The sequence below is a fragment of the Panthera pardus genome, unplaced genomic scaffold (assembly GCF_024362965.1).
Source record: "Panthera pardus isolate Hobbes unplaced genomic scaffold, ASM2436296v1 HiC_scaffold_3, whole genome shotgun sequence".
NCBI lineage: Eukaryota > Metazoa > Chordata > Mammalia > Carnivora > Felidae > Panthera > Panthera pardus.
The window spans coordinates 553720-581582 of NW_026526876.1; the positions used below are offsets into that span (position 1 = coordinate 553720).

At 49.9% G+C, this 27863-nt stretch overlaps 1 protein-coding gene across 1 annotated transcript in view; it reads right to left on the reverse strand.

Annotated features, from left to right (window-relative positions):
- Window positions 1-2542: 2542 nt before the first annotated feature.
- The window catches only part of TNFRSF13B (TNF receptor superfamily member 13B), a 36733-nt gene continuing 11412 nt past the window's right edge, over window positions 2543-27863 (reverse strand). Inside the window, exons 2-6 of the mRNA XM_019413233.2 lie at window positions 19368-19505; window positions 15296-15541; window positions 4259-4435; window positions 3599-3861; window positions 2543-3384 (exon numbers count right to left, since the gene is read on the reverse strand). Coding sequence (XP_019268778.1) covers window positions 3611-3861; window positions 4259-4435; window positions 15296-15541; window positions 19368-19505 — 812 coding nt within the window. The 3' untranslated portion in view covers window positions 2543-3384; window positions 3599-3610. The remainder of the gene's footprint in view (window positions 3385-3598; window positions 3862-4258; window positions 4436-15295; window positions 15542-19367; window positions 19506-27863) is intronic.

Sequence of the window (27863 nt, forward strand, 5' to 3'; positions counted from 1 at the left end):
GACAGCCTGGCAGGAGAAAAGGCGTGCCCGTTTCCGGGCACATTCTTACTTCAGTCTGCCCACCGCCCTGCACAGATCTGGAGTTCATTAAAAATATTACAAGACACGCCAGACAGCAGGTAAAAACAACCCACTGCCCAGAAACAGATCACTCCACAGAGCCAGACTCAGGTGATCTAGGTGTTGACAGTATTAGGCCGGAATTTTTAAATAATTAAAAGATTCATAAGTTGAAGCCTCCCATGGAAGATGTAGAATACATGCCTGAAGAGATGGGGGAACTTCAGCAGGGAGCTGGAGACTATGAGGAAGAGTCCCATGGAAACCGGAAGACAAACCCACATACATCAGACGAAGGCTCATCAGTAAGCTCAACACAGCTGAGGGAAGAAGCAGTGAGCTCGAAGGTCAATAGAAATGACCAAAACTGAAACACAAAGAGAAGAAAGAATGGAAAGAAAAAAAAAACACAAAACAATAGGGCACCAGAGCTGTGATGATATCAAACAGCTGGAAGAGATAATGAATGGCATATAGATATAGATATAGATATAGACATAGACATAGACATAGACATAGATATAGATAGATAGATAGATATAGATATTACACATATCTATCTATATCTATCTATATCTATATCTATGTCTGTGTCTATGTCTATATCTATATATATCTCCTAATAATGAAAGACATCAAACTACAGATCAAGAAATCTCAGAGAACCCCAAGCAGGATAAGTGAAAAACCTACCCCCTCCCCCCAAAAAAACCCCTCCTAGACACAACATACTCTAACTGCTACAAAGGTAGGAGAAAGAGAGAAAATTGAGGACACAGCTTACAGAGGAACAGAGATAGGAATCCAAGCAGATGTCTTGTCAGAAACTATGCCAACCAGGGATAATAATGTCTTTAAAATACTCCAAGGAAGGAACTGGCAACCCCGAAGTCCATACCCAGGAGAAAAACATCTTTCCCAAACGCAAGAGAGATAAAGACTTATTCAAACAGACACAGATGGAGAGAATTCATCTCCTGCAGAAGGAAGTTCTTCAGACGAAGGAACGTGTTAACAGATTTGGATCTACACCAAACAGTGAGGATTTCCAGAGAGTAAGGTAAATATAAAGGGCATTGTTTTTCTTATTTGTAGAAAACGTTTACTTTTTAGAGAGAGACAGACAGAGAGACAGAGAGAGAGAGAGAGAGAGAGACAGAGAGCATGCGAGCAGGAGAAGGGCACAGAGAGACAGGGGGACAGAGGACCCAACGTGGGCCCTGCCCTGACAGCAGAGAACCCAATTCAGGGCTCAGACTCACAAACCATGAAATCATGAGCTGAGCCAAGTCGGAAGACTGAGCCACCCAGATGTCCCTCGTTTTTCTTCTTTTTAATCACTCTGAAAGCTTTCTAAAGCAAAAATAGTGGTGTTTGAAGGGTTGATCGAACACGGGCGCCTGGGTGGCTCAGACGGTGAACTGTCCGACTTCAGCTCAGGTCACGATCCCACGGTTTGTGGGTTTGAGCCCCAGGTTGGGTTCTGTGCTGACAGCTCAGAGCCTGGAGCCTGTTCGGATTCTGGGTCTCCCTCTCTCTCTGTCCCACCCCTGCTCATGCTCTCTCTCTCTCTCTCTCAAAAATAAATAAACATTAAAACAATTAAACATTAAACATTAAATTAAATTTTAAGTTAAAATTTAAAACGTTAAATTGTTAAAAATTAAAATTTTTAATTTTCTAAGAATGTCTTAAAAAAATTAGAAGTCAACTTGCCTGTCAAGGGATATGAAGCGGAGGTGGATTTGGGGAGGGCCTGGGTGATGGGCTGAATTGTGTCCCCCAAATTCATGTGTTGAAGCCCTAAACCCCAGGTCCCCAGAATGTGACCTTGTTTGGAGCTAGGGTCTTAACAGAGGTGATCAAGTTGAATGAGACGTGAGGGCGGGTCCCGATCCCGTAGGACTGGTGTCCTCATAAAAAGGAAAGAATGTGGACACAGACACACATGGGGGAGCGCGGGCCGAACAGAGGGCCCTTCCCTCACGGGCCTCCGGAGGACTCTCAGAAGGAAGCAGACACCTTGACGGCAGATGTCACACCTCAAGAAGTGGGGGACACCACCCAGCGCGTCCTACTTTGTTCGAAGAGCCCTGGGAAGCGGATACGGCCTGTAGCGCATTGGGGGAAGCATCAGGCTTCCCGTCTACACCTCCCAAAGCGTGTTATGTGAACCTCACAGTTGTGCCAGGTAATTTGGGGTGGCACAGGGTGAATTACTTTGATTTACAGAACCATGTATTTGTCTTACTGGGCAAATGCTTCTAAGAACAGTTATGCCTTTTAAATGCGACTAAAATGCGGGTTTCGATGCTACTCAACATATAAAATACAGTAAAACCTTGGTTTGCGAGCATAACTCATTCCGGAAACACGCGTGTACCCAAAGCATTTGCATATCAGGGCGAATTCCAAGAACCGTTGGCTCAGGTGTGATCATGTGACGTTCAGCATCACGTGCTACCCGTAAGGCAAGACGGCGCTCGTGTATCAGGTTAAAATTTATTAGACATGTTTGCGCGTCTTGCGGGACCCTGGCAGAATTTCCTCGAGATCCAAGGTTTTACTTCTAGGTAACATCTAACACTTGTGGATGTTCAGGTATTATTGCTTATTATCAGTCAGAATGCAGGAAATGCAGCGTGAGGTCAGAGCCGGTCTAGAAGAAAAGGTGAGTTGATGTAAAGAAGAATATTAAGCCACGAACAGTGCAGCTTGGTGGCCAAAGGTGGGTGCCAACGAGAACGCTCCTGCTGACGTCCGGGCGATTAGCCTGGGGCTTTCAGAGCAGCTCGGCACTGGGCTCAGCCTGTGCCTTCCCCACCACACACACACACACACACACACACACACACACACACACACACACTGCACTGTGCTTTGCTGTGCCTAAGGAGGCACGGTGGTGGGGAATTTGTTTAATAAAACAAATGTAAAGAGCCCAGGCCTCTGGTGGGAGGCACGCCTCCTTCAGGCCATTTAGCCTTCCCCTCTCTCTGGCTTCCCCTCTTGAACGAAAAGGCACAACACAGTCCCAGCGTGTACCCCCCCCCCCCACCCGCTTCCCACCCAGCACAGGTCAACGAGCTCGGTCGTGAGCCTGGTGAGACCATCAGCTTGCAGGGTCTCAGAAACCAGGCGGACCCCTTGTGGTGGCAGCGGGAAGGGTGGGACGTCCAGAGTCATCACGGGGGAGACACGACGAAAACCAGAGAAAGGGAGGAGCGGGCAGCCGGGGAGGGTTTTATTTCTAAAGAAGGGCTCTTGGGGGTTGTGGCCAGCAGGTAGGTATGACTTCACTGCAGGTGTTTAGGTGATGGCGACCTACAGTGGAGACGTGGATAAAGTTGGTGACAGGCCTCCCTCCCTCGCACCTCCCTCCCTTCAGCTCTTTTCTCCCCCTTTGTCTTCTCTCCTCCCCACCTCTCCCCCCTCCTCGGCCTCCTTTCCCGTGCCTTCACCTCTCTGCCCCTTCCTCCACCTGTCTCCCCCCCTCCTCCGCCTCTCTCCCCTACCCCCATCTCTCTCCCGGTCTCACCCTGCCCCCATTTCACGAGGTCGGGCCTCCCTCCTCCGCAGGAGCGCACAGGACCTCAAGGCCGCCTTGCGGGGCGCGCGCGCACGGCTGTCCGATCGCGGTCCGGCTGAGGCGCCCCCACCTCCCAGAGCGCGCGGCGCCGGGGGTCCCGGGCCCGCCCGCGCTCTCCTGGGTGGGCTGCCTGCGCTCCGGGAAGCAGAAGCTGCACGTCTCCACCGGCTCTGGCAACGCGCCCTCCGCGCTTCCAGCTTCCATCCAGTGATCTGACGGAAGGTGAGAGGGCGATGGCGTTGGCCTTGGCCCTGACCCTTTCTCTACCGCCCTGCACGGACGGAGGGGACACGCGGCCGGGCGGTCGAGTTCCCCCGCCCCCGCCGCAGAGGCAGCCCCCCTCTCCCGGCACCAGCTCCCCTTCTGCTTGGGGAAGCCTGTGTAGGAACCCCTCGGGGAGCGCCCCGGCAGCCCTGCGCCCCTGCCAACCCGATGGCCATCGCCGCACCCCCACCCTTCCTCGGGCGCCCCATCTGTTGTCTCCATGTGGAACCTGATTTCACCAAGACCGAAAAGATGCTTCCCGTTAGGAAGCAGGGCCAGTGCGGGGACAGAGGGACCTCCCGCAGCTGGCCCCACATGCGGTGCAAGTGCCCGTTTCACACTCACCCTTGGAGGACTTGGCCTGGGTCTGACACGGTGCCGGTGAGGGCTGGCAGGAGAACTGGTCCCCTCTCCTCTTGAGGAAGCAGGCCACGGCCAGGAGGAAGCAGCAGATGATGGCACAGAGGCAGAGCCCCAGTGTGCTGTAGACCAGGGCCAGCTGGTCGGCGCTCAGCTTCAGCCCTGGGGCCGGGGGGGTTGCAAGACAGCCATGAGGCCCCGAGATCAGGAGGGGCCCTTCACCGCCCAGGGCCCTTCCCTGAAGTGTCCCCTCCTCGGGCTAGCATCCCCCTTGTCCTACCATCTTTCTTTTCCCTCATTAGACCCAAGCAAGCCACGTGGCCATCCCCGTGCCCCCTTGGAGGGCCGAGCCCCCGGCCCCTGGTCCTTGGCGTGTTGTGGACCTGTCTGGCTCCTGGAGAAGCTGGTTCCCTTACTCGCCCTGAAGCTTGGCTCGTGTGGACCCTTTTCTGGACTCCGGAAGAAATCAGCCCCCCTCCACCCCAGGCTGGTGGCAACTTCTTCCAAGACCTCAGAGCTGGACACCTCTGGAGCTTGCCCTTTTTACGCCTGCTCTTGCTACAGGATGTGGATCGGGACACTACCAGCGGTGGATGGAAAAATGGACAGACTATAGTCCCGGGAAGATGTCTCTGTCTTGACCTGGGCCCTCCTGTAAGAGGGGGCCGTCCTGGGGAAGCATACTTTGAGAGTGAGCCGGGCGCAGTTGCTGATGAATCTGGGCTAGCAAACCAGGAGAGTCCTGGGGAGCTGGGGTGGTCACTTTTCTTCCCAGGGCCTTGAGCCTCTGGTTTGGGTGCCAGAGGAAGGCAGCCCTGAGCCGAAGCTCTCCCCTTGAAATTTCTCCTGGCTCCTGGAATTGGGGTGCTCCGTAGGCCCCAGGTAGAAAAGGACAGATGAGCCAGAGTCAGTATGTGTGTGTGTAATATACGCATGGTGTGGGCCCCCCACCGAGCCCTTACCATATGCAGGTGCTTCGGGCAGTGTCTCTGTAATCTGAACGAGGACTGATCACCCCACCTTTGGATATTGAGATATAACTCATATGCCATCAAATTCACCATTCTAAAGCGGGCAACTGTGGGTTTTAGTATATTCACAAGGTCGTGCCACCATCACCACTGTCTGATCTGAAGACATTTCTGTCACCCGCGTACTCCCTAGCAGTCACCCCCCACCTCCCTTGCCCCAGCCCCTGGCACCACTAAGCTGCACTCCGACTCTGCGGATGTGTCTATTCTGGACACTTCATACGAATGGAGTCACACAATGTGTGGCCCGTTGCGTCTGGCTTCTCTCGCTGAGCGTGTTTTCAAGGCCGATCGTCATTGTCGTGTGTTGGGACTTCCCTCCTTTCTGTGGCTGAACAATGTTCCATTGTACCGTCACCCCACAGTTTGTTTATCCGTCCAGCTGCCGATGGGCCTTTGGGTCGTTATCATAACCTTTTGCTGTTGCGAATAATGCTGCTGTGAACATTTGTGCCCAAGTGTGCGTCTGGACGCACGTTTTCAGTTTTCTGGGGTGTATACACCTAGGCATGGAATTTCTGGGTCAGAGGGTAACTCTACGTTTAACTTTTTGAGGAAAAACCGGACGTTTTCCACCATGACTGCACCGTTTTACACCCCACTTTGCAGGTGACAAAACTGAGATTCAAAGTCACACTGTCCACAGTCGCAGCTGCTACTGGGGGCGGGTCTGACGGGCTCCAGGCCAGTGCTCCGGGCTGGCCACACACAGGCAGCGGGAAGGGCACTGCCCTCTTCCTTGCACACACTCCTCAGAGTCACGATTTTTATACAGTAACAGCTGGCAGGTGCCACCTGACATTTACAGAGGGAGAATGGGAGCTCTGGGTGGGCGGTGCTGGCCTTCTGTCCCCTGCCCAGAGCTCAGAGAAGCCACGGAGGAGGGGGATGCAGAGAACCCCCAGTGTGGCTCACCGTGTGCCAGTGCTACAGATCTGGAGACTGAGGCCCGAAGAGGAAAGAGGAACCAAGGGAGGTCACAGGGCCTCGGGCAGAACAGGCCGGCCATCCACACGTCCCAACCCCCAGGTCTTTCCGTCTGCCTATCTGCTCCTGCTCGCCTCTGGAGTAAGATGACCTCGTACAGCTGGCTTAGCAGGGGAGAGGCCGGCAGCCTCCGCATCAGGGACGGGTGCCCGGCTACCAGATTGCTAAGCACAGATGCACCACCATGTAGGTTCAAGGAGGGAGTCCAAACATCTGCGTATTTCAGATGTTCTCAGCACAAATTCTAACACCCAGACCTGGCAGCAAGTGCACACAGATGGTCCCCAGAGAACCACCTCCCCACAGCCTGCCCTTCAAATCAGGGCCGGGCTGGGCCTCCCTGAAACCTCAGACGGCAGAGGCCATCGGCGCCAGCCCCGCTCTGCGCCCTCCGAAGGCCCGCAGCCCCTGCTTCTGCTCTCTTGGGAGCGCTGAGCCACCCCTCGAGAAGGTCAGCTGGAGGGGCCACGTGGAGGCGCCCCTTGGAGAAGTCACGGGAAGAGGGGACCGCGGGGAGGAGCGAGGCCCGGACGTCCCAGATTCAGAGCCCAGCGCCACCTGCCTGTGGCTACAAGGAGACCCCAAGCAGACACCAGACCTGCCCAGCTGAGCCCAGTAACCCACGGAACCACACAAGATGATAAAGCGGTTCTTTGGAGGCCACTATGTTTTCAGTGGCTTTTGGGTGCTGCAGTAAACAACCAAACGGTGACAGTGCTCCTGAAGGGCTGGTCCCAGCTGCTCCTCGTCCCTCTGCCCAGACCAGCGATCTGCTGCTTCCTGCGGCCAGTGGACCTAGTTCCTGCCTGGTGATTGCCCCTAGTACATGCTCTGCAGAGTTCCTGGACCAGGACGAGGAGGGCAGGTTAAAAGTACAGATGTCCCCGGGGCGCCTGGGTGGCTCAGTCTGTTAAGTGTCCCACTTCAGCTCAGGTCATGGTCTCGCGGTTGGTAAGTTCAAGGCCCGCATCTGGCTCTGTGCTGAGAGCTGGGAGCCTGGAGCCTGCTTCGTATTCTGTGTCTCCCTCTCCCTCTGCCCCTTGCCTGCTCGTGTTCTGTCTCTCTCTCTCTGTGTCTCTTCCCACACCTTGAAGACTTCCCCCACACCTTCTTCCTTTTCTCTCAGGTGATTTGTGTGTGCCGTCTATTCAAAACACAAAACAGCTCGAAGCTGCTCTAGTGGTCCGCGTGTCCAAAGAACCGTGTACAAGGCGCACCAGGAGGACAGGGAAGTCATAGAGTTCCAGCAGCTGGCGGGGCTGCTAACGGGAAAGCTGTCCCCGCTGCTTTGTGTGCCACCCGAGTGGGCCCTGCACTAGGTCTGGCAGCGGTGAGCGCCCAGACTCTCCTGGGGGCTGGAGGTGGGGAGTGTGCACTTCTCTGCTCTTCGTTCAGTCTCCAAGATCACTTGGGTCCACGACCTCAGAAGTGGCCTTCTGTCAGCCCTCAGTGACCGGGACCCTGCAAGACAGAGAGGCCTTGCCCCGTGCTTCTCTGTCTGCCCCCCCCCCCCCCCCCCCAGCAGCAAAGGGACACAATCAAAAGTTTTTGTGAGAAAAAGGGATGCATTCTCTGTCCTTGTCTGAAAATCGAGCCCTGGGGATACAGCCCCTGGAGGTGCAGTTCCCAGAAACCGCCACCAGGAGGCACCACTCAAAGCTTCTGGCTGCTTGGGAGCTAGGCTGGCCCTAGCCCAAGGACAGTTTATTTGCAAGCTGCGTTTTGTTTTTGTTTTGTTTCGTTTTACTGTCTTCAAAGCCCTGTCTTATCTAAAAATAGAATTTCCCCCAGACTGCTGCTGTCCCCAGCTCAGGTTGAGGCTGGCCAGCCGGTCAACATTATAACTTGTCTGTTAGGGACAGAGTTAAGGGACCTTAACATGATAACTTGTCACTTAGAGGTAGAGCAAAGGGGCCTTTGTGGCCCTGGCAAGGGCTGTGCAAGAATCCAGACTCCACTGCCTCAGCCGGATGTAGCTGAGGGCAGGAAGGCATGATTTTAAGCCTGGGCCCTGCAGCCACAACTGCTTGAGGCGAATGTGGCTTTGGACATTTTACTCTGCTTCCTCAGGCCTCAGTTTCCTCATCTGTAAAATGGGGAATGATACACCGATCAGCATTGTTTGGCATCCATGACGTAATACAAGTAAATACATACGAGGCAGCTGGGCCTGGGAGGACCGGCCCAGCAAAAGTCACCAGGTGTCCCCATGCTGCCACAGCTCACTCAGCTGGCAGGGCAGTTTGCCCATAGGGGAGGAGTGGGTTTGGGGCGGCAATTGCAGGACGCCAGACACGTGGGGATTTCTGCCCCTCCTCCCTCTGGGAAGACTCTGGGCACACCTTGTGGGCTGCGGCCGCGCGGATGGCCAGCTCAGCATCCCGGACACTCCGTTTGTCCCTCCTTCCCTCTGCACATGCCGGTGACACTTGGTCCAAAGTTTGCCTTGAGAAGGGGTTTCCTGCAGTGAGTGTGAGCCTCACTATTAGGCTATTGGGGGCCTGCAAATGCCCACAGAAGGCCCCCCTATTGTGTGTGTGTGTGTGAGTGTGTGTGTGTGTGTGTGTGTGTGTGTGAGAGAGAAAGAGACACTTGGCTGCCATTTTGGGAGACAATTTGAGAAAGGATGGGGGGCTCTGTTTCCAGAATACCACATCCCCCCCATTCCTCACACCCCCTCATCAGGGCCTGGGATCCCCGAGTCCCCATTCTTTCTGGGGCCACCCCCTCTGAGAGTGACCCTCCATCCTGCTGGGGGAAGGGCTCCTACACAGACTCGGCCACTGCTCCTGCGCAGCCCCTCTCCCCAGCCCTGCATCAGGCCCATCGGCCTTTCCACTTGCTCAACCTGCTCCAACTGACGAAGGAAGCCTCCTGCCCCCCGGGCTCTCACTCCCGCTCCTGCCCGATTTCCCCACGGTCCTCTCCGTGCCTTCACGTCTAGGTCACTGGTCCACGCTCTCTTCTCTGGCTTCTGCCCCCGTGTTTTATCAAGAGGGTTTTTGTGAGGACCTCAGCTTCGGCCCTGGGGAGAGGGGCATGTGGGGCCTGTCACGGTGGGGTGGGGCTGCACTGCGTCCCCTGAGGGAACAAACGAAAAGCCAAGCGTAAGACCAACCCCCAGGGCCACCCTGTGGAGCTGTAGTTCCCAAACCAAAGGAAACCCTGAGCGATTCCTGGGACAAAAGTGGCGTTCTCCCCGACCCCCAAATCCTTCTATGGCTGTGACCCCCAGTGACAAAACGGCTGTTCCCCACCCTGCACACATGACCTGCAAATGCATGAGTCCCTGTGTCTCTTTTCCTTAAAGGCCTGTCGTGCTTCCCGTTTGCCGAGCCGGCGCTCCAGCTCTGACCGCCTTGGGCCTTTTCTCCCTGGGGTGCGTGTGCCCCACAGCTCGGCGCTGCCCCCCACCCTGGACACTGCGGACGCCCGGCTCCCACGCGCCCTCACCTCCTCCAGCCTCAGCGCCCCCGCCTGTGATCCTCACGGTGGGGCTGTGAGCTCCAGGCCCGGCTTCCTAAGCTGCTCAGTGAACACGCGGGGCCCTGGCGGGCAGTCTGTGCCCCTGTGTCCCCCACCCTGCCCCTGCGCATTCCCATCTGGTGGAATGAGGTTGAAACGGACTGAGGGGGGATGTTGAAGGCCTGATAAGGGATCGGACTGAGAATGGAAAGGGAGAGGAAGAGGCCTCATGGACGGTAAGAGAGGGGCTCCCTGCCTCGCCCCCCACCATTTCCTCAGGTCGGGACCGCCTCCACCCAGGGACGCCTGAAAATGGCCCTTCAGAGGGTCCTCTGACCTCACTGTGGCCAGAACTGGTGGACATTTGCAAACTTCTCTGCGGTGTGACCTACTCCTTCCAGAACCTTCCTCCTTGTTTGCCTTTGTGGACATACGGTCCTCTGGGCTCTGCTCTGACCTCCCCAACTGCTCCTTTGCAGGGTGTCTGGGGGAGATTCTACTGACCCCTCAGAGGCAGACCCCTCTCCCATGACGGCTTCCTTCTCAGCCCTTTTCTCCTCGCACCTCCTGGGTCCCCAGGGAATCTTTTCCACTCTTGGTACCAAAACTGCCACCCCACAGGCCCATGAAATCCAAGTGCTCCAGTGAGATGCTCCCCAGAGCTCTGGACCCATGTGAGGGGTCCTGGCTGCCTCCAAGGCTGGCATCACCTGCCCATGGGGGGAACCCAACTCAGAGCTCTGGGGTCCCTCTGGTTTCCTCCCCGCCGACCCTGGTTCCATCCCCTCAAAGAGATGCCCCCTCGTAACCTGCAACTGTGACCTTATTCGGAAAAAAAAGAGCCTTTGTGAGTGTGATTAAGTTAAGGATCTCAAGAAGAGAGAGTGTGGATCAGGCTGGGCCCTAAATTCAATGACAAGTGTCCTTAGAAAGAGAGAAGACACAGAGTGGAGCCACAGGAAGATGGGGGCCACCACACGCCAAGGCCCGGAGCCACCAGCAGCTGGACGGGGCGAGGAAAGATCCTCCCCCAGAGCCGTAGGAGGGAGCACAGCTGCAGAGACCTCGATCTCAGCCCTCCAGCCTCCAGAACGGCCAGAAGGACATCCGCGTTAAGCCCCGCCGTTTGTGGCGTGGTGCTACGGCAGCCGCAGGACGCTGACACCGCCAGCCCGGGAAAGGACCCACATTCTGCTCGTCCCACCCAGCGACGTCCCTGAAGTGCCAGGCGCGGCCCCGTGCCCCCAAGTCTCAGAGGCAGTTAGGCCTCACGAGAGCCCCGTGTGCTGTCATGATCACTACAGGTGGGGACAGTCAGGCGCAAGCTGTCCAGAAGCTTCCCTGGCTCACCCAGAGCATGGGCTGGAATCCAGGTGCCGGCAGGCTCGCTGGGAGCCCTGCTCCCAACACCACCCAGAGCTCCTAACGTGGGGACCAGGGGACCCAGGGATGGGGTCTGGGGGCTCCCCAGGCTCGGATAAGAAAGATGCATCTTTTATTTCACTGATGGCCAACTGAGATTTGGCTTTCGCTTCCACCCTCTGTAGAGGCTGGCCCCGAGTTGTACAAGCAGCGGACTGTGGCTTGGTCAATAGCAGAGCCCCAGGTGTCTCCGTATCCTGCCTCAGTGGGTCCGGGCGGCCTGCGATGTTGTCTGCTTCCTAGCAGTTTGAAATCACCTGTCGTCATCCAGCCCACCGCCCCGTCTCGCCATTTAATGCATTGATAGAGAAGCACGCAGATTCGTTCTGAGGTTGCAATTTGTGCCATACTCTGGTAATACTCTGATTTAATGTTTAATTTGATTTGATATTTTGAGATACTATATTGATAGTATCTCAACGTCATTGGTTTCTTTGTAGCCCTATGTGCTTTGTTTGATGCACTTTTTTTTTTTTTTATTTTTATTTTTGAGAGAGAGAGAGAGCAAGTGGGAGAGGGGCAGAGAGAGAGGGAGACACAGAATCTGAAACAGGCTCCAGGCTCTGAGCTGTCAGCACAGAGCCCGACACGGGGCTCAAACCCACAAACTGTGAGATCATGACTTGAGCTGAAATTGGGGGCTTAACTGACTAAGCCTCCCAGGTGCCCCCACACTTTTTAAAAAATGTTTATTTTTTTTATTTTGAGAGAGAGAGAGAGAGAGAGAGAGCGAGCGTGCACATGAGTAGGGGAGGGGCAGAGAGGGAGAGAGAATGAGAGAGCTTGCACATGAGTAGGGGAGGGGCAGAGATAGAGAATCTCAAGTAGGCTCCATGCTGTCAGTGCAGAGTCTGATGTGGGGCTCGATCTCGTGAACTGGGAGATCATGACCTGAGTGAGCTGAAATCAAGAGTCAGATGCTTAACCGACTGAGGTACCCAGATGCCCCTGTTTGATGCACTTTTAAGTTATTCCCAGAAGGGGTCCCCTGGTGCCCGGTCATCCCAGAGGCTGAGTGGCCCTGCTGTGCTCTAGGCCTCCACGGCCACTCAGACGTGAGGGCCCTTCCGTCCCACCGATCCCGTGCCAATGCACCGCCTCTCAAGGACCATCCAAGTCCTTGTCATCTGTGGCCTTCGTTGTTGCTAGAAAGAGGCTCTCACGGCCCCTGCTGCCTTTGCCGGCGTCTACCCTTCAAGACCCCCCGCCATCCAGTCCCCACCTCTCCCACGACTTCCCTGCCCCCAGGAGCACGTCTGTCTCCCCAGCCTGGCAGATAGGGCCCTCTGTCATGGGCCCTGATCCCTCTCCGGGCCCTGTCCGCCCCCTAGCGTGCTCTGCTGTCCCGGCTTCAGCCCTCCGCCCCTCCTCGGGCTCCCCCTCTGGCCCAAAGCTCCCCTCAGCCCCTCATGTCACAGCCACTTTACTCCTGACAACACTTGCACGTGCTGTTCCCCCTGCCTGGAGCAGACTTCCTCCACCTTGTCTCTTAAGCCCACCTTTTCTTTTTAAACGAGCGGTTATGTACGCACGGCGGGCATCACTGACCCCAGTGAGCGTTCTCCGGTACTCTGCACAACAGCCCCACGAAGGTGTGTGACCCCATTCTCACAGAACCAAGGCTCAGAGAGGTGAAGGAACTTGCTCACGGTCACACAGCGAAGGATGGAACCAGGGTCTGGCTCCGCAGCCCCACCCCCCATCACTCCAGTCTGCCCCAAGCCCCCTCCCCCCAGAGAAGGCTGCCCTGCCCCCCATCGCACCCCTGGCTGGGTTACGTTGCCACCATGCACCGCGATTAATTTACCGTGTGCGTGAGTCTTGTCTATGTCTGACTCTCCCGTTAGATTGTGACTTCTGTGGGGCGGGGGACAGGATTTATTGTCCTCGAGACACCTCATGTCACATGAAGGAATGACAACCTGGGAGGGACCCGTGAGAGACCCCGAGTAGGGTTGAGGTGGGGCTTGGCGGGGGTGGGAGTGAGTGGGGTGGGTGGCCAGATTTGTGGAGCCCACAGGGGACGGGATCACATCAGCTCCACCACTGGCTGCAGCCAGAGGCAGGCTTGGTCACGTGACATCCTGTAGTCCACGCCCTCGAACAGGTCCACACCTGGTCCTCCCGGGTTTACAATCCATGCCAAGCCCAGCTCCTGCCCCACCAGCACACCCAGGTGTCAGAGGACAGAGCAGAAGGGACCTAAACCCCAGGCCTCTGGAGAGACTCGGGCCTGGGGCAGGGCACAACAAGACAGTCTTTAACTCCCTGAGTCCCTGGGAGGACGTGTGGTGTCCCCTGGCTGTGGTATGCATGGGGCCGCTAATGCTGCAGGGTCAGGTATGACTTGCCCCCCACCATGTCCTTACACATCCCCATCCACACATCCTGGGGGATCTATTCCTGGAGCCCAGATGAGGCTCCCAGATTCTACCCGGTGCCCTGTAGGGATGGGGCTTGCGATGGGTCATCACAGACAGGAATAGCTAATCGTGTCCCACGGACAACGGGTTACCCTCAGGAAGTGATAACCCCGTGCATGCCGCTCTGGGAGTTTGGCTCCAGCAGAGGGGATATACTTTGGGACCCCCGGACTTGGCCTCGATCTCAGCTCAGCTTTGCTCATGAACTCATCGCACAAGTCGCAGCAAGTAACCCTAAACTCTGAGACTCCATTTCTTGATGCGTGAAATGGGTGAGATTGATCTGAAGGGGACTCTAGTGCATCAGAGGTGGGAAAGTTCTGGGTCTGGCTGGAAGAATCCAAATACACCGCCAACGGCAGGCTAGACACACAGGTCACCGACACCGGAGGAACGGGGGTGCCCCCCCAGCCCCATTTCATGGTCCCATACATCGCTCCCTCTGTATCCACATCCTATGCATGCGGATCTGCAGTTCTCATGAGAAGGATGCTGTGCTAGATTAAAATCAGCCACAACCTCACCGGGGCTGCAGATTCTTGGTCTCTCCTCCCACCAAAAGGTGGCATCTCTTTCCCCATCCTTGAGTCTGACTGGCTTTGCGACTTGAGTGATAGAAGGTAGCAGTGATGATACAATGCATGTCCCCAGCCTAGGCAGCTGGAAGCCTGGTGTATTTCTACCTCTTGCACTCCTGCCGTCATCACAAGAAGGACACGCCTTGCCAGCCTGCTGGCCCCAGGAATAGGAAGAGAGATCCATGGAGCAGACCCACGTCTAGCTGAGCCAGCTGAACACAGCTGACCCCAGCCAAAATCCAGATACAGAAGAATAATAAGGCACTGAGTTTTGGGACTGCTTGTTACACAGCAACAGCTCACTGACAGGAGAACAGAAAAGAGTAAAAGACAACAGTCTAACCGAGTAGAACATGGAGCTGGGCAACCTCCATTATCAGGGTGCACGACACCTGTCCTTTGGTGTCTTGGCACTAAGCTCTGGCATCACAGAAATGATGCCATTGTGAGGAAAGTCACAGCACAGAAAAGAAACCAGTCGGGGCCCCAGGGGCCTTCAGGACTATTGTCTCTCCCCTGACAGGCCAAGAGCAGCGTAACTATCTCAAGTGTTTATGGATCCACGTGGCACCCCCCTCCCATTCTTTCCGACACCACGAGCAGGGTGGGTAAGCCAAGAGGTGTTTTCTGGGAGGGTCATTAAACACTTTCAATGCTTGGCACGCGGTAGATGTCCGGTTCAAGGGACCCTTCTCACCATATCCCAAGTGGCCAACCCCCAGCATAAGTTGTGTTGTGATATTTCGGTCCCTCTCATTCTTAGGAAGTGCCCGCTGTGTCTAACTGGAATCAGAGACCTTGCTCACAAGGTCAGCTCTGCTGGTTAGCTGCTGCCCACGTTTTAAGAACTGATTTAGCCTCCGTTATAAGACTCTCAATGACCAGGTCTTTCCCCCTCCCCTCCCCCTCCCCCACCGCCCTTCCTTCTGGCCCACAGACTTCTAGATCTTTTGCCTAAAAGTTTTTCTGTCCTGTGATGACCCTCCCCTGCCTTCTGGCCATTTGCCCTGACTCTGCGCTTCCTGCTTTGCAGACCCTCCTTGTGGAGGCTTGGCACGGGCCCTGCTTCCTGCTCTGACCCTCAGGCACCGTGCAGGCCGGCCTCAGGGGGCTTACCTGGAACTGGCTCGGAGCCTCTGTGCTCTGTTCCCTGGTACCTTCCCAAGTCGTCTGGCCTGGTTCCAGCTTCCCCAGCCCGCTGTCTCCTGAGCTCTGGCGGGAGGTTCGCGTGGCTCCTGAACTTGTTCTCACAGAAGTACGTGCATTGCTTGGGGTGACGTCCGCAGATGGAGGCGCAGCTGATGCAGTCCCTCAGGAGCTGGTCGTAGTACCTGCCTTGCTCCTTGTGGCAGCTGAGTGACTCTGGGGGACAGAAATGAGCGGTGCTACTGGGAGACAGGGACCTGCGGGACCCGTGAATCTGGCCTCCAAGGGCTTCACAGTTGAAAAAAAAAATCACAGGGCGCCTGGGTGGCTCAGTCGGTTGAGCGTCCTACCTCGGCTCAGGTCATGATCTCACGGTTTGTGGGTTCGAGCCCCGCGTCGGGCTCTGTGCTGACAGCTGACAGCTCGGAGCCTGGAGCCTGCTTCCGATTCTGTGTCTCCCTCTCTCTCTGCCCCTCTCACACTCTGTCTCTCTCTCTCTCTGTCTCAAAAATAAATAAACATTGGGATGCCTGGGCAGCTCAGTTGGTTAAACGTCCAACTTCAGCTCGGGTCACGATCTTGCGGTTTGTGAGTTCGAGCCCCACATCAGGCTCTGCGCTGACAGCTTGGAGCCTGGAGCCTGCTTTGGATTCTGGGTCTCCCTCTCTCTCTGCCCCTCCCCCACTCACACTCTGTCTCTCTGTCTCTGAAAAATAAATAAACATTAACAAAATTAAAAATATAAATAAACATTAAACATAAAAATCACAATGCAATTCCCCGGAAGAAATTCCAGAGTGATGCAAGGCCTTTCCCAATACGTGAGTGGAAGGCTATACATTGTCCAATAAATACTGTCTTAGCTACAATATATACTTTTGATCCATAGTATTTTTCCTATATTTACTTTACCCTATTTTTACTTTTCATTATTACTTCTTCTTTGACCTATAGGTTATTTAAAAGTGCCTTTCCTGGGGCACCTGGGTGGCTCAGTCAGTTAAGCATCCGACTCTTGATTTTGGCTCCAGTCGTGATCTCACAGTTCATGAGTTCAAGCCCCACCATGGCCTCCATGCTGACAGTGCTGAGCCTGCTTGGGATTCTCTCTCTCTCTCTCTCTCTCTCTCTCTCTCCCTCTCTGCCTCTCCCCTACTTGTGCACACATACACCGGCTCTTTCTTGTCCTCAAAGTAAATAAATAAAACTTAAAAAAAAAACCCCGCAACAACTTAAAAAGTGCATTTCTTAGCTTCTAAACATAAGAATTTTCTAGGTGTCTTTTAAAATTGAAGTCTGGGTTGTTACATCATCACATAAGTCGTGTACTTGCATTTTCCCAACTTCATAAAGGTGGAACCTTTCATTTTAACATAAGGATTGGAGGAAGAGGCCAGAAACCACCTTGGCAAGTTGAGGGAGGGGGCTGGAAGGGAGAAGGAAAAGCTCAAATTAATAGTGTTTCTTTTGTTGTAATGAGTGAGAATTCGAAGAGCTTAAACAGGGGTCAGTGCCAAGGAGCAGAGGCCACGCAAACTACAGCTTAATCACACTTTCTGTAAGAGAGGAATTTTTAAAAGATGTTTATTTTTGAGAGAGAGAGAGAGAGAGAGAGAGAGAGAGAGAGAAGAGATGGGTGGGGGGACAGAGGATCTGAGGCAGGCTCTGAGCTGTCAGCAGAGATCCCGATGCGGGACTCGAACTCACAAACCATGAGATCATGACCTGAGCTGAAGTCGGATGCTTAACCGACTGAGCCACCCAGCGCCCCTCAGAGAGCAATTTTGAGTGCATAACAGCAATCTATACTTTCACAGGGCAAGTTTCCCTTGTCTTAAAATAAGATTCTATTTATGTGCAAATGGGACTCACACAGATCTTTAAGGGCACATTCCAGAGGCAGTGCCAGATAGAGGGTAAGAACACAGACTTCAAGGTCAGACAGGGTTAAGAGCATCCCTGGCCCTACCTTTGAAGGTTGTGGGGTCTTAGCCTCTCCATGCCTCAGTTTCCTCACTTCCAGGACAGAGGTAATAATAATATTGACATCTTAGAGTCGCTATGAGGATTTGAAGTTCCCGGCACAGTGCCCGATGCGTGATAAGAATTTTGGGTGAATGGGAGGTTTAACTAGAATATTCATTGGTGCCTCTTTGCAGCACAAACACAGCAGCTCTTATGTCCTTGACTGAAGAAAGGAAAAGACCAGGAAGACGGTCGACCCGGGATCTCAGGGAAGATTCAGATGGGACCGGTGACCTCCCCCTGCCCCGTCTCTGCCCCGGGGTCCCACTAAGTCACATAGGACCACTGGCTCCGCCACTCATGAGACAGAGTTGACATGAGGGCAGTGGTGTTCCCGGGGTCTTATGTGTGGACCCCCTCCCCTCCTCAGGGCCCCCGGCGTGGCTGTTGCAGGTGCTGTCTGAGCTCCCCAGAGCACCAGCCCTCACTGCCCAACCCCAGAAACTTCCCCTATGACCTTGATATTTCCTATTGTGTTTTCTACCTCCCTGCCTTTGCCCATACTGGTCCTTCCTGGAGTGCCCTGCCCCCCGCATCTGACTGCCGCGTCTACAGACCCTTAATAATCTATCTCCGGTGCGGTTACTCCAAAAATGCTTCCCTGCCCCCCAACCCATCAGCTGGGGGGGGGGGGCGTCTCTCCCAACTGTAGCGTTTTATGGTACTTTACTCTTCTCCCCTGAATTGTAGTTATTTCTCCCGTCAGATGATAGTCCCTTCAAAGGATCACATCAGTTTCCTATTTTCAAGGGGCTAGAGAGTTCCATGAATATTCGTGGAATGACACAATGAATATTCTACCTCCTAATGATAGAAGAGTCAACCGTGAATAGTGTAGAGTCATGGCTTTGGAGTCAGAGAGTCCTGGTTCAAATCCTAACTTTTCCATTATTATGCTGTGTGACCTTGGGCAAGCAACTCAGCCTCTCCGAGCTCTACTCAATCAGTATTTATGAATCGCTTACTATGTTTCAGTCACGGTGCTAGGCTCAAAAGGAGTTCGCGGACTGATGGTTGAGGTATACATGAAACAAATACACACAAAAGAACATAACACAAATCATGAGAAGTTCCATCAAGGAGAAAAACAAGTTATGAAAAAGAATAACAAACACGGGCACCTGGGTGGCTCAGTCAATTAAGCGTCCGACTTCCGCTCAGGTCACGATCTCACAGCTCGTGGGTTCGAGCCCCGCGTCGGGCTCTGTGCCGACAGCTCAGAGCCTGGAGCCTGCTTCAGATTCTGTGTCTCCCTCTCTCTCTGCCCCTCCCCTGCTTGCACTCTGTGTCTCTCTCTTTCAAATATAAACAAGCATTGAAAATAAAAGAATAGCAAGGGGAATATCTTTTTCAAGACCATCAGAAAAACTTGGATATAGCCTGAGTACAGATGATGCTAAGGAATTATTGCTGTGGGTGACGAGATATTAAGGTTATATTTTGAAGGCCTTTATGTGTTGGGGATTCATGATCTCGTATTTACAGGTAAAGTTACATGAGCTCTTGGGTTTGCTTTAAAATGCACGAGCAAAAAAGAAAAATGGTTGGGGGATAAAAAGGCAGAATCTATAAAGCTCATGATGGGTAGATAGGGATTTATTATGCTATCCTCTGTGATAGTTCCTGTCATAAAAAGCTTCAAAAGCAAGTCAGAACAGAAAATGACAAAGGGGGATTTAATATATTAGGCCATCAGATAAGACCTCTGACATTTGGCCTGAGACCTGAAGGTTGGTTGAATAGGAGGGAGCTGAGGGCAGAATAACAGGGAGAGGCATGCTAAGCAGAAGATACAACGTGTGCCAAGGCCCTGAGGCAGGAAGAAACACAGCATGTTCAAGAAACTGCAAGGAGGCCAGTGTGGCCAGAGCAGAAAGATCCGGGGGTAAAGGGGTGCCACAGTGTACATCTCCTTCCCCCACCTCCTTCTCAGGCACCCAAGTGCAATGGGCCAGGGGGATCTCTGCAGGGAAGGAAGGGGTGATCCAGCCCATGGGGCTCAGGCCCCAGAACTCACTGCAGAATGCTGCACAGGTGCGTGGAATCTGATGGCTGCAGATGAGTTTGCAGGAGAGGCAGATGTTCAGTAGGGGATCCCAGTACTGTTCTTCGGGGCACTGACCCATGGCCACCCCCATCCGCAGGCCCTGTGGAGCTGAGAGGCAGGGAGCATGAGGGTAGCTGGCACCCTGCCGTAGGTCAGAACCCAGCCTCTCCCACTCACATTCCTACTCTGTCCCGGCACGCAGAGGGGGAACCAGACAAAGCTAGCTTCCAACCCCAGCTGCACTTGCTGGGTGACCTGGGGCAACCATGTCAAGTCCCCAAACCTCGGTTTCCCCATGTGTGAGATGGCAGTTCTGGGGCCGCCGCTCTTCCACCAGCTGTGCCCTTCTCATCCTCGTTCTTTGTCCTGCCTAATGTGCCTCTTTCGACCACAGTGCCTTTTCACCTGCTTGTCCCTTTGCATAAAATGCCCTTCTTCCCTCTCTGCTGGTTATTTTTTCCTGATCCTTTAGGTCACCGTTTCAATTTCATTTCCTCAGAAAAGCCCGACTCTCTTCCCAGATTAGGACACTCCTCTTCTTCTGCACTACTTGTCACTGTTTTCACTTCACTTTTGTGACTGGGACTATTTGATAGTGTCTCCCCCATTAGCTGCGAGCATCATGCAGGCGAGAACTCTAATTTTTTTGTGCACTGCTCGGCCCTCAGAACCTAGATAATGCCTAGGACATATTAGGTGCTCATTAAGCGAATAAAAAGAAAAGCAGATCCAGCCAGTGCCTAGCATACAGCAAGCATTCAATAAATGTCAATGTCCTTCCCCTTCTCTTCTTTTACTGCGGTATGAGACACACAAAATGATGTGTGTAAAATGCACAGATCTTAGGTGTGCGACTTGGTGAATTTTTCCATATGTATACACCTGTGTCACAACCCACATCAAGGCCTAGAAATTTCTTGCTCCCTGAAGACTCTCTTGGGTCCCCTCCCGTCCAATACTTCACTTCCGCCGGTAACTTCTATTCTGACTTTTATCCCTGTAGGTCATTAATATTGCCCATCCTTGAACTTTTGTGTCTGGGTGTTGGCTCCGCAAGATATCCGGGACACATTCTCTGTTGAGGCTCTCTCAATCATTTGCTTTGTATTGACGAGTCTCCCATTTTATGAATGCACCACGTTTTCTAGAATTTTCTGCCTGATTTCCTGGTATTAGCTTCTCCAAAACGATATTTATCCTCAAAGGGAAAGAGAGCGGAAGAAGTTACTGCAGCAGGAGACAGATGTGAGCAACATTTTGGAATATGGAAGGCATGTGGGCTGGGGTGACTGACTTCAGTTAAAGGTCTCTTTTCTTTGATGCCCGCAGGGAGAAGGAAGCTGACTTGGGCCACAGAACCCCAGGAAGCCTCTGGAACTGGAGGTACCAAGTATCTCTGACAACAGGAGATGGGAAGGCAAAACAATGAAAGAAAGACTGGTTGAAAATGTACAGAAAGACAGCTTGACCCCAGCCGGATTCCATCTCCAGGCAGGTAACAGCCTCTCACCAACCCGAGCAGAAGATTTGGTGTCTTCTCAGGCACAGCTGAGGGCAGCCCTAAGGTCCACACTCCCCAAAATACTACCTAAGGAGTAGTGTGACCATGTTTTTAAAAAACGTCTCCTTCCCCATCCAGCAACTGGCAGGGAATCAACAGACCCTTCTCTGGGAAAACCGACCCAGAGGAAAAGACCTAAAAGCACTAACTGGGAGATTCTCTCAAGAAAATGACCAAGTTTGCTGCTTGACCCTCTGAGAGCAAAGCTTCTACATTAACAACCCCATTCATTTACCCAGAACTTCCAACAGCTGTTTCTGCCTCAATCTGAGTTTGAGCCAAAAGCCACAGGTCACCTGATATTGGAGTGCCACCCCTACATAAAAGAGAACTCAAACAAAGCAAGCAGAAGGGACATGCTGGGAGCCAAGAGAGACAATGCAAGGAACTGAAGAAAATTAAAAGGCAACAATACCAACAGTTGATATTGATATTGATATTGATATTGATAGAAAGATAGATGAATTTTTATATTCATGAAAAAGAATGAGTACTGTCTTTAAAAAAGAATATGCATAGAACAACTGAGAATTATTAGACATTAAAAATATAATAGCCAGAATATAAACATCAGTAGAAGGGGTTGCAAGATGTAATTGAAGAAATTTCCTAGAAAATAGGGAGAGAAAAGATACGACAATTGTACAATCACTTCAGGAAGCCCAGAGGTTGATTAAATGGGAGCTTCCAGACTTCAAGGATACAGCTTCCAGATTCAAAGAACCAGTCGGGTGTCTGGCACAATAAATTCTCACAAGCCATGACCCATCATCATAAAACGTAGGAGGACCAGAGATTAAGAGCAGGTTCTAAAACCTTCTCGAGAACAAGCAGGCTACCCACAGAGTTCCGTTAGGAAGTCAGCAGAGATCCCAAATCAAAACTGGGATGTGAGAACAGTGTCAGGGCAGACGGCAGAGTAGGAGCGCCAGTAATCTGCCCTCCCGCCTAACAGATGTTGAGCTGGCAGCAACCATCTGAAGTGACTATTTTGGAAGTTATCCCAGGGAGAACTGGAGGAAGAAGCTGGTACATTTTTGGAATTTTGGTGCATCTCAATGTATTTCATGGTGGTGGCTAGCATTCCTTGGTCTCCAACCCCACGTATGCCGCTGTGCAGGCAGCTGCTCATGTTGCCGGTGAAACTTGCTGGAACCCCGATGGGTGAGGAGGACCTTGTCCTCCAAACATTGGGGTTGTAGGTTCGGATTGCTGTTTGCTGCTTTTGATCAGTGAGGGGCTGGCACAGAGGTTGGTGACCATTGTTTCAACCCCCAACGGAGCCAGACATTTAAGGAAATCTTTGTCCGGTCACTGGCTGACTGCAGAGATAAAGGAACAGAAACTTCAGTGACCACACACAATAAATACATACTTTGCAAAAATAGTTTGGAAAAGCCACAAATGGATTCCAGCCATCAACAAGCAAGATACAGTAATCCCTGAGAAACGGGAGAATTAGAATTACTACAACAGAATACTCAAAATATCCAGTTCTCAGAAAACTTACGAAACATACAAAGAAATGAGAAAATATGGCACATTTACAGAAAAAAGAATTTGACAGAAATTATCCCTGAGGAAGCCCAGACGTTGGAAATATTAGTCAAAGATGTTAAATCAACCGTCTTAAGTATATTCAATGCCTAAAGAAAATCATGGACAAAGAACTAAAGGAAATAAAAAAATTATGTATGAATGAAGTATGAGAATATGAATAAAGAGATAGAAGTTGTAAAACAGGAACCAAAACTTGGAAGCAAGCAAGGTTTCCTTCAGTAAGGAAATGGATAAACTGTGGTACATCCAAACAATGGAATTTACTCAGCACTAAAAAGAAATGAGTTATTGGGGCACGTGGGTGCCTCAGTGGGTTAAGCATCCAACTTCAGCTCAGGTCATGATCTCATGGCTCGTGGGTTCAAGCCCTGCATTGGACGCTGGGCTGACAACGCAGAGCCCGGAGCCTGCTTCAGATTCTATGTCTCGCTTTCTGTCTCTCTGCCCCTATGCTCTTTTTTTCTCTCTCTCTCTCTCTCAAAAATAAACATTAAATTTTTTTTTTTTAAAAGGAATCGAGTTATCAAGCCATGAGAACACAGGGAGGAATCTTAACTGCATATTACTAACTAAAAGAAGCCAAGCTGAAAAGGCTACTACTGCATGATTATAGCTATCTGACATTCTAGAAAAGGCAAGACTATGGAAACAGTAGAAAGATTAGTGGTTGTTAGGGGTTGGGGAAGGGAGAACTGAAATTATTCTGTTTGATACTATCATGGTGGATACATGTCCTTCTACGTTGGTGAAATCCCGTAGACTGTACAACGCCAAAAATAAGCGTTAGTGTAAACTTATGGACTTTGGGTGATGATGATGTATTAACATAGGTTCATCCGTTGTAACAAATGTACCACTTTAGTGCAGGATGTTCATCGTATAGGACGCTGTGCATGTTTGGGGGAATGAGGTATAGGAGAACTAACTCTCTGTACTTCCCACTTAATTTTCCCATGAACCCAAAACTGCTCTAAAAATAGCCTATTAAAAATGGAAACAGGGGCACCTGGGTCGCTCAGTCGGTTAAGCATCTGACTCTTGATTTTGGCTCAGGTCATGATCTCATGGTTCATGAGATCAAGTCCCACGTCGGGCTCTGCTTTAACAGCACAGAACCTGCTTGGGATTCTCTCTTTCCCTCTCTCTGTGACCATCCCCTGCTTGTGTTTGCTCTCTCTCTTTCTCTCTCTCTCTGTCTCTGTCTCTCAAAATACATTCTTATAATTTTTTTTAAATAAAAAAGTGGAAACAAAAAAATTCTGGAATTGAAAAATCTAATAAATGAAATGAATAAAGGTCACTAAAGGGGCTCAACAACAGATTTGAGCAGGCAGAAGAAAGGACAATTGAATTGCTTAGTCTGAGAAGCAGAAATTTTTAAAAATGAGGAAAAGTGAACAGAACATGAGGGACTTGTGGGGCCCCATCAAACATGCCACCATAAATTTTTAGGAGTTCCAGAAAGAGAGAGGAAGAGAGAGAGAGAGAGAGAAAAGGACATAATATTTGAAAAAAAATAAGGCTGAAAACTTCTCAAATCTTAGGAAAGACATAAATATATGTTCAAGAGCCTCAATGAACTCTAAATAAGGTAAATTCAAAGAGCCCAATGCTGAGACACATTGTAATCAAAATGTGAGAATTGTAAAAGTTGCAACATAGAAACAACTTTTCACATACAGGTAACCTTCAATAAAATTAACAGCTAATTTCTCCTTGGAAACCATAGAGGTCAAGAGGCAGTGGGATGATATATTTAAAGTCCTGAAAGAAAAAAAAATTGCCAACCAAGAATTACATATCCAGGAATACTATCCTTCAAAGCTGAGGGAGTTCATTCCCAGTTCATTAGACCTGCCCTACAAGGAATGCTAAAGGGAGTCCTTTGTGTTGAAATGAAAGTACCTTAGATGTAGACACAGCCATGAGAACAGATAAGGGACACTGGTAAAGGTAACTACATAGGTAAATATAAAAGCAAGTATTATTGTACTTTTTGTGTGGTTTGTAACTCCTCTTTTTTTTTTCCTATACGATTTAGTGTAACAATGCATAAAACGATTATAAACCTATGTTAATGGGCATAAAATTCATAATGAGGTAATCTATGACAATAACAATGTAAATGGGAAGGGACAGAGATATAGCAAGAAAATGTTTGTATATTATCAAAACTAAGTTAGTATTAAAATTAAGTTGTTATAAGTTTAAAATGTTAATTATATTCCCCAACGTAACCACTAAGGAAATAACCTTTAAAAGTACAAAAAAGGAGGAGCGTCTGGGTGACTCAGGCGGTTAAGTATCTAACTCTTGATTTCGGCTCAGGTCGTGATATCACGGCTTGTGAGATCGAGCCCTGTGTCATGCTCTTTGCTGACAGCATGGAGCCTGCTTGGGATTCTCCCCCCAACCCCCACTTCGCTATCTCTGAATAAATCAATAAACATTTAAAAAAAGGAAAGAAAAAGTGAATCAAAATGTTAATGCTACAAGTAACCAACTACATACAAAAAAGGGGAGTAACGGAGAAATTGAGGAACAAAAAACATAAGATACAGAAAACAGATAAACGACAGAAGTAAATCCTTTTTTATCAGTCATCACATCAAAGTAAATGGACTAAATTCCCCTATTAAAAGGCAGAAATTGGCAAATTGGATTAAAAAAGAAAGCAGTATCCATCTATATGCTGTGTACAAGAGACTTCCTTTAGATAAAAGGACGCTAAGAGATTGTAAGTAAAAACAATGAACAATATATTCCATGCAAATAATAGCCAAAAGGGAGCTGAGGCGGTTATATTATTGTCAGACAAAATAGACCTTAAATCAAAAGAGGTTACAAGAAACAAAGAAGGACAAAATATATTGATAAAAAGTTTGATACAGCAAGAAGGTAATAACAATTATAAACATACACGCATCTAACAAGAGAGCCCCAAAATATATGAAACAAAAATTGACAGAATCGAAGGGAGAAATAGATAGTTCTACAATAATATTTGCATATGTTAATACCCTGCTTTTCGTAATGGATAGAAGAACCGAGCAAAAGATCAATAAGGAAATAGAGAACTTGAACAACACTATGAATCAATGATATATAATAGACATATACAAATACTACACTCAGCAACAGCAGTATACACATTCTTCTCAGGTGTACATGGAACATTCTCTACGGTGGACCATATATTGGATCACAAACCAAACGTTAACAGGTTTTAAAAAATTGAAATCATTCAAAGTATCTTTTCTGATCAAAATGGAATGAAACTAAAAATCAATGACAGAAGGAAAACTGGAAGATTCACAGACATGTGGAAATTCAACAACATATTCTTAAACAACTGATGTCTCAAAGTGGAAATCACAAGGAAAATTACAAAATATCTTGAGATAAGTGAAAATGAAAACACAAGTTACCAAAAGTTACGGGATACAGAAAAGGTAACGCTAAGAGGGAAATTTATAACTGTAAATGCATATGCACTAAAAAAGAAGAAATTCTCAAATCATAACCTAACTGTACACTATGAGGAACTAGAAAATGAAGCGTGAATTAAACCAAAAGATGGCAGAGGTAAGGAAATAATAAAGATTAGAGTGGAGATAAATAAAATAGAGAACAAAGAAACTGTACTAGAGAAAATCAACAAAACCAAAAGTCGGTTCTTGGAATAGATTAACAAAATTGACAAATCTTTAGCTAGATTGACTAAGAAAAACAGAAGAGATTCGAATTACTAAAGTCAGAAATGAAAGTGGGACATGAAAAGATGCTCAGCATCACTCACAATCAGGAAAATGCAAATCAAAACCACAGTGAGATATCACCTCACACCTGTCAGAATGACTAAAATCAACAACACAAGGAACAGTAAATGTTGGTGAGGATGTGGAGAAAAAGGAACTCTCTTGCTCTGCTGGTGGGAATGCAAACTGGTGCAGCCACTCTGGAAAACAGTATGGAGGTTCCTCAAAAAATTAAAAATAGAACTACCTTGCAATCCAGGAATTGCACTACCAGGGTATTTACCAAAAAAATACAAAAAAACTAATCAAAGGGATACATGTACCCCTATGTTTCTTTCTTTCTTTCTTTTTTTTTTTTTTCATTTAAATTCAAGTTAGTTTACATATGTGTAGTCTTGGCTTCAGGAGTAGAACCTAGTGATTCATCTCTTACATATGACGCCAGCGCTCATCCCAACCAGTGTCTTCCTTAATGCCCATCACCCATTTCATCTATCCCCCCACCCACCTTCCCTCTAGCAGCCCTCAGTTTGTTCTCTGTATTTAAGTGTCTTTCATGATTTGCCTCCCTCTCTCTTTTTATCTTATTTTTCCTTCCCTTCTCCTATGTTCATCTGTTGAGTTTCTCAAATTTCACATAAGAGTGAAATCATATGTCTTTCTCTGATTGACTTATTTCACTTAGCATAATACCCTCTAGTTCCATCCATGTTGTTGCAAATGGCAAGATTTTATTCTTTTTCATCACCGAGTAGTATTACATTGTATATATAAACCACATCTTCTTTATCCATTCATCAGTCGATGGACATTCGGGCTCTTTCCATACTTTGGCTATTGTCGATAGTGTTGCTATGAAAGGGGGTACATGTGCCCCTTTGAAACAACACACCTGTATCCCTTCGATAAATACCTAGTAGTGCAATTTCTGGGTCGTAGGGTAGTTCTATTTTTAATTATTTGAGGAACCTCCATACTGTTTTCCAGAGTGGCTGCACCAGTTTGCATTCCCACCAACAGCATGCACCCCTATATTAACTGCAGCATTGTTTATAATAGCCAAACTGTAGAAACAGCCAAAATGTCCATCAACTGATGAATGGATAAAGAAGAGGTGATATAGATCTACAATGGAATATTGTTCAGCCATAAAAAAGAATGAACTCTTGCCGTTTGCAACAACATGGATAGAGCTAGAGAGTATAATTCTAAGCGAAATAAGTCTGTCAGAGAAAGACAAACACCATATGATTTCATTCGTACGTGGAATTTAAGAAACAAAACAAACAAACAAAGGTGGGGGGGGGGGGAGAAAGAGAAGGGTAAACCAAGAAACAAACTCTTGGGGCACCTGGGTGGCTCAGTCAGTTGGACGTCCAACTTTGACTCAGGTTGTAATGTCACAGTTCATGAGTTCGAGACCCACATTAGACTCACATGGAGCCCGCTTTGGATCCTCTTTCTCCCTCTCTTTACTCCTCCCCTGCTCACACTCTCTGTCTTTCTCAAAAGTAAATAAACAAAAAAACAAAAAAAGAAACCAACTCTTAACTGTAGAGAACAAATTGATGGTTACCAGAGAAGAAA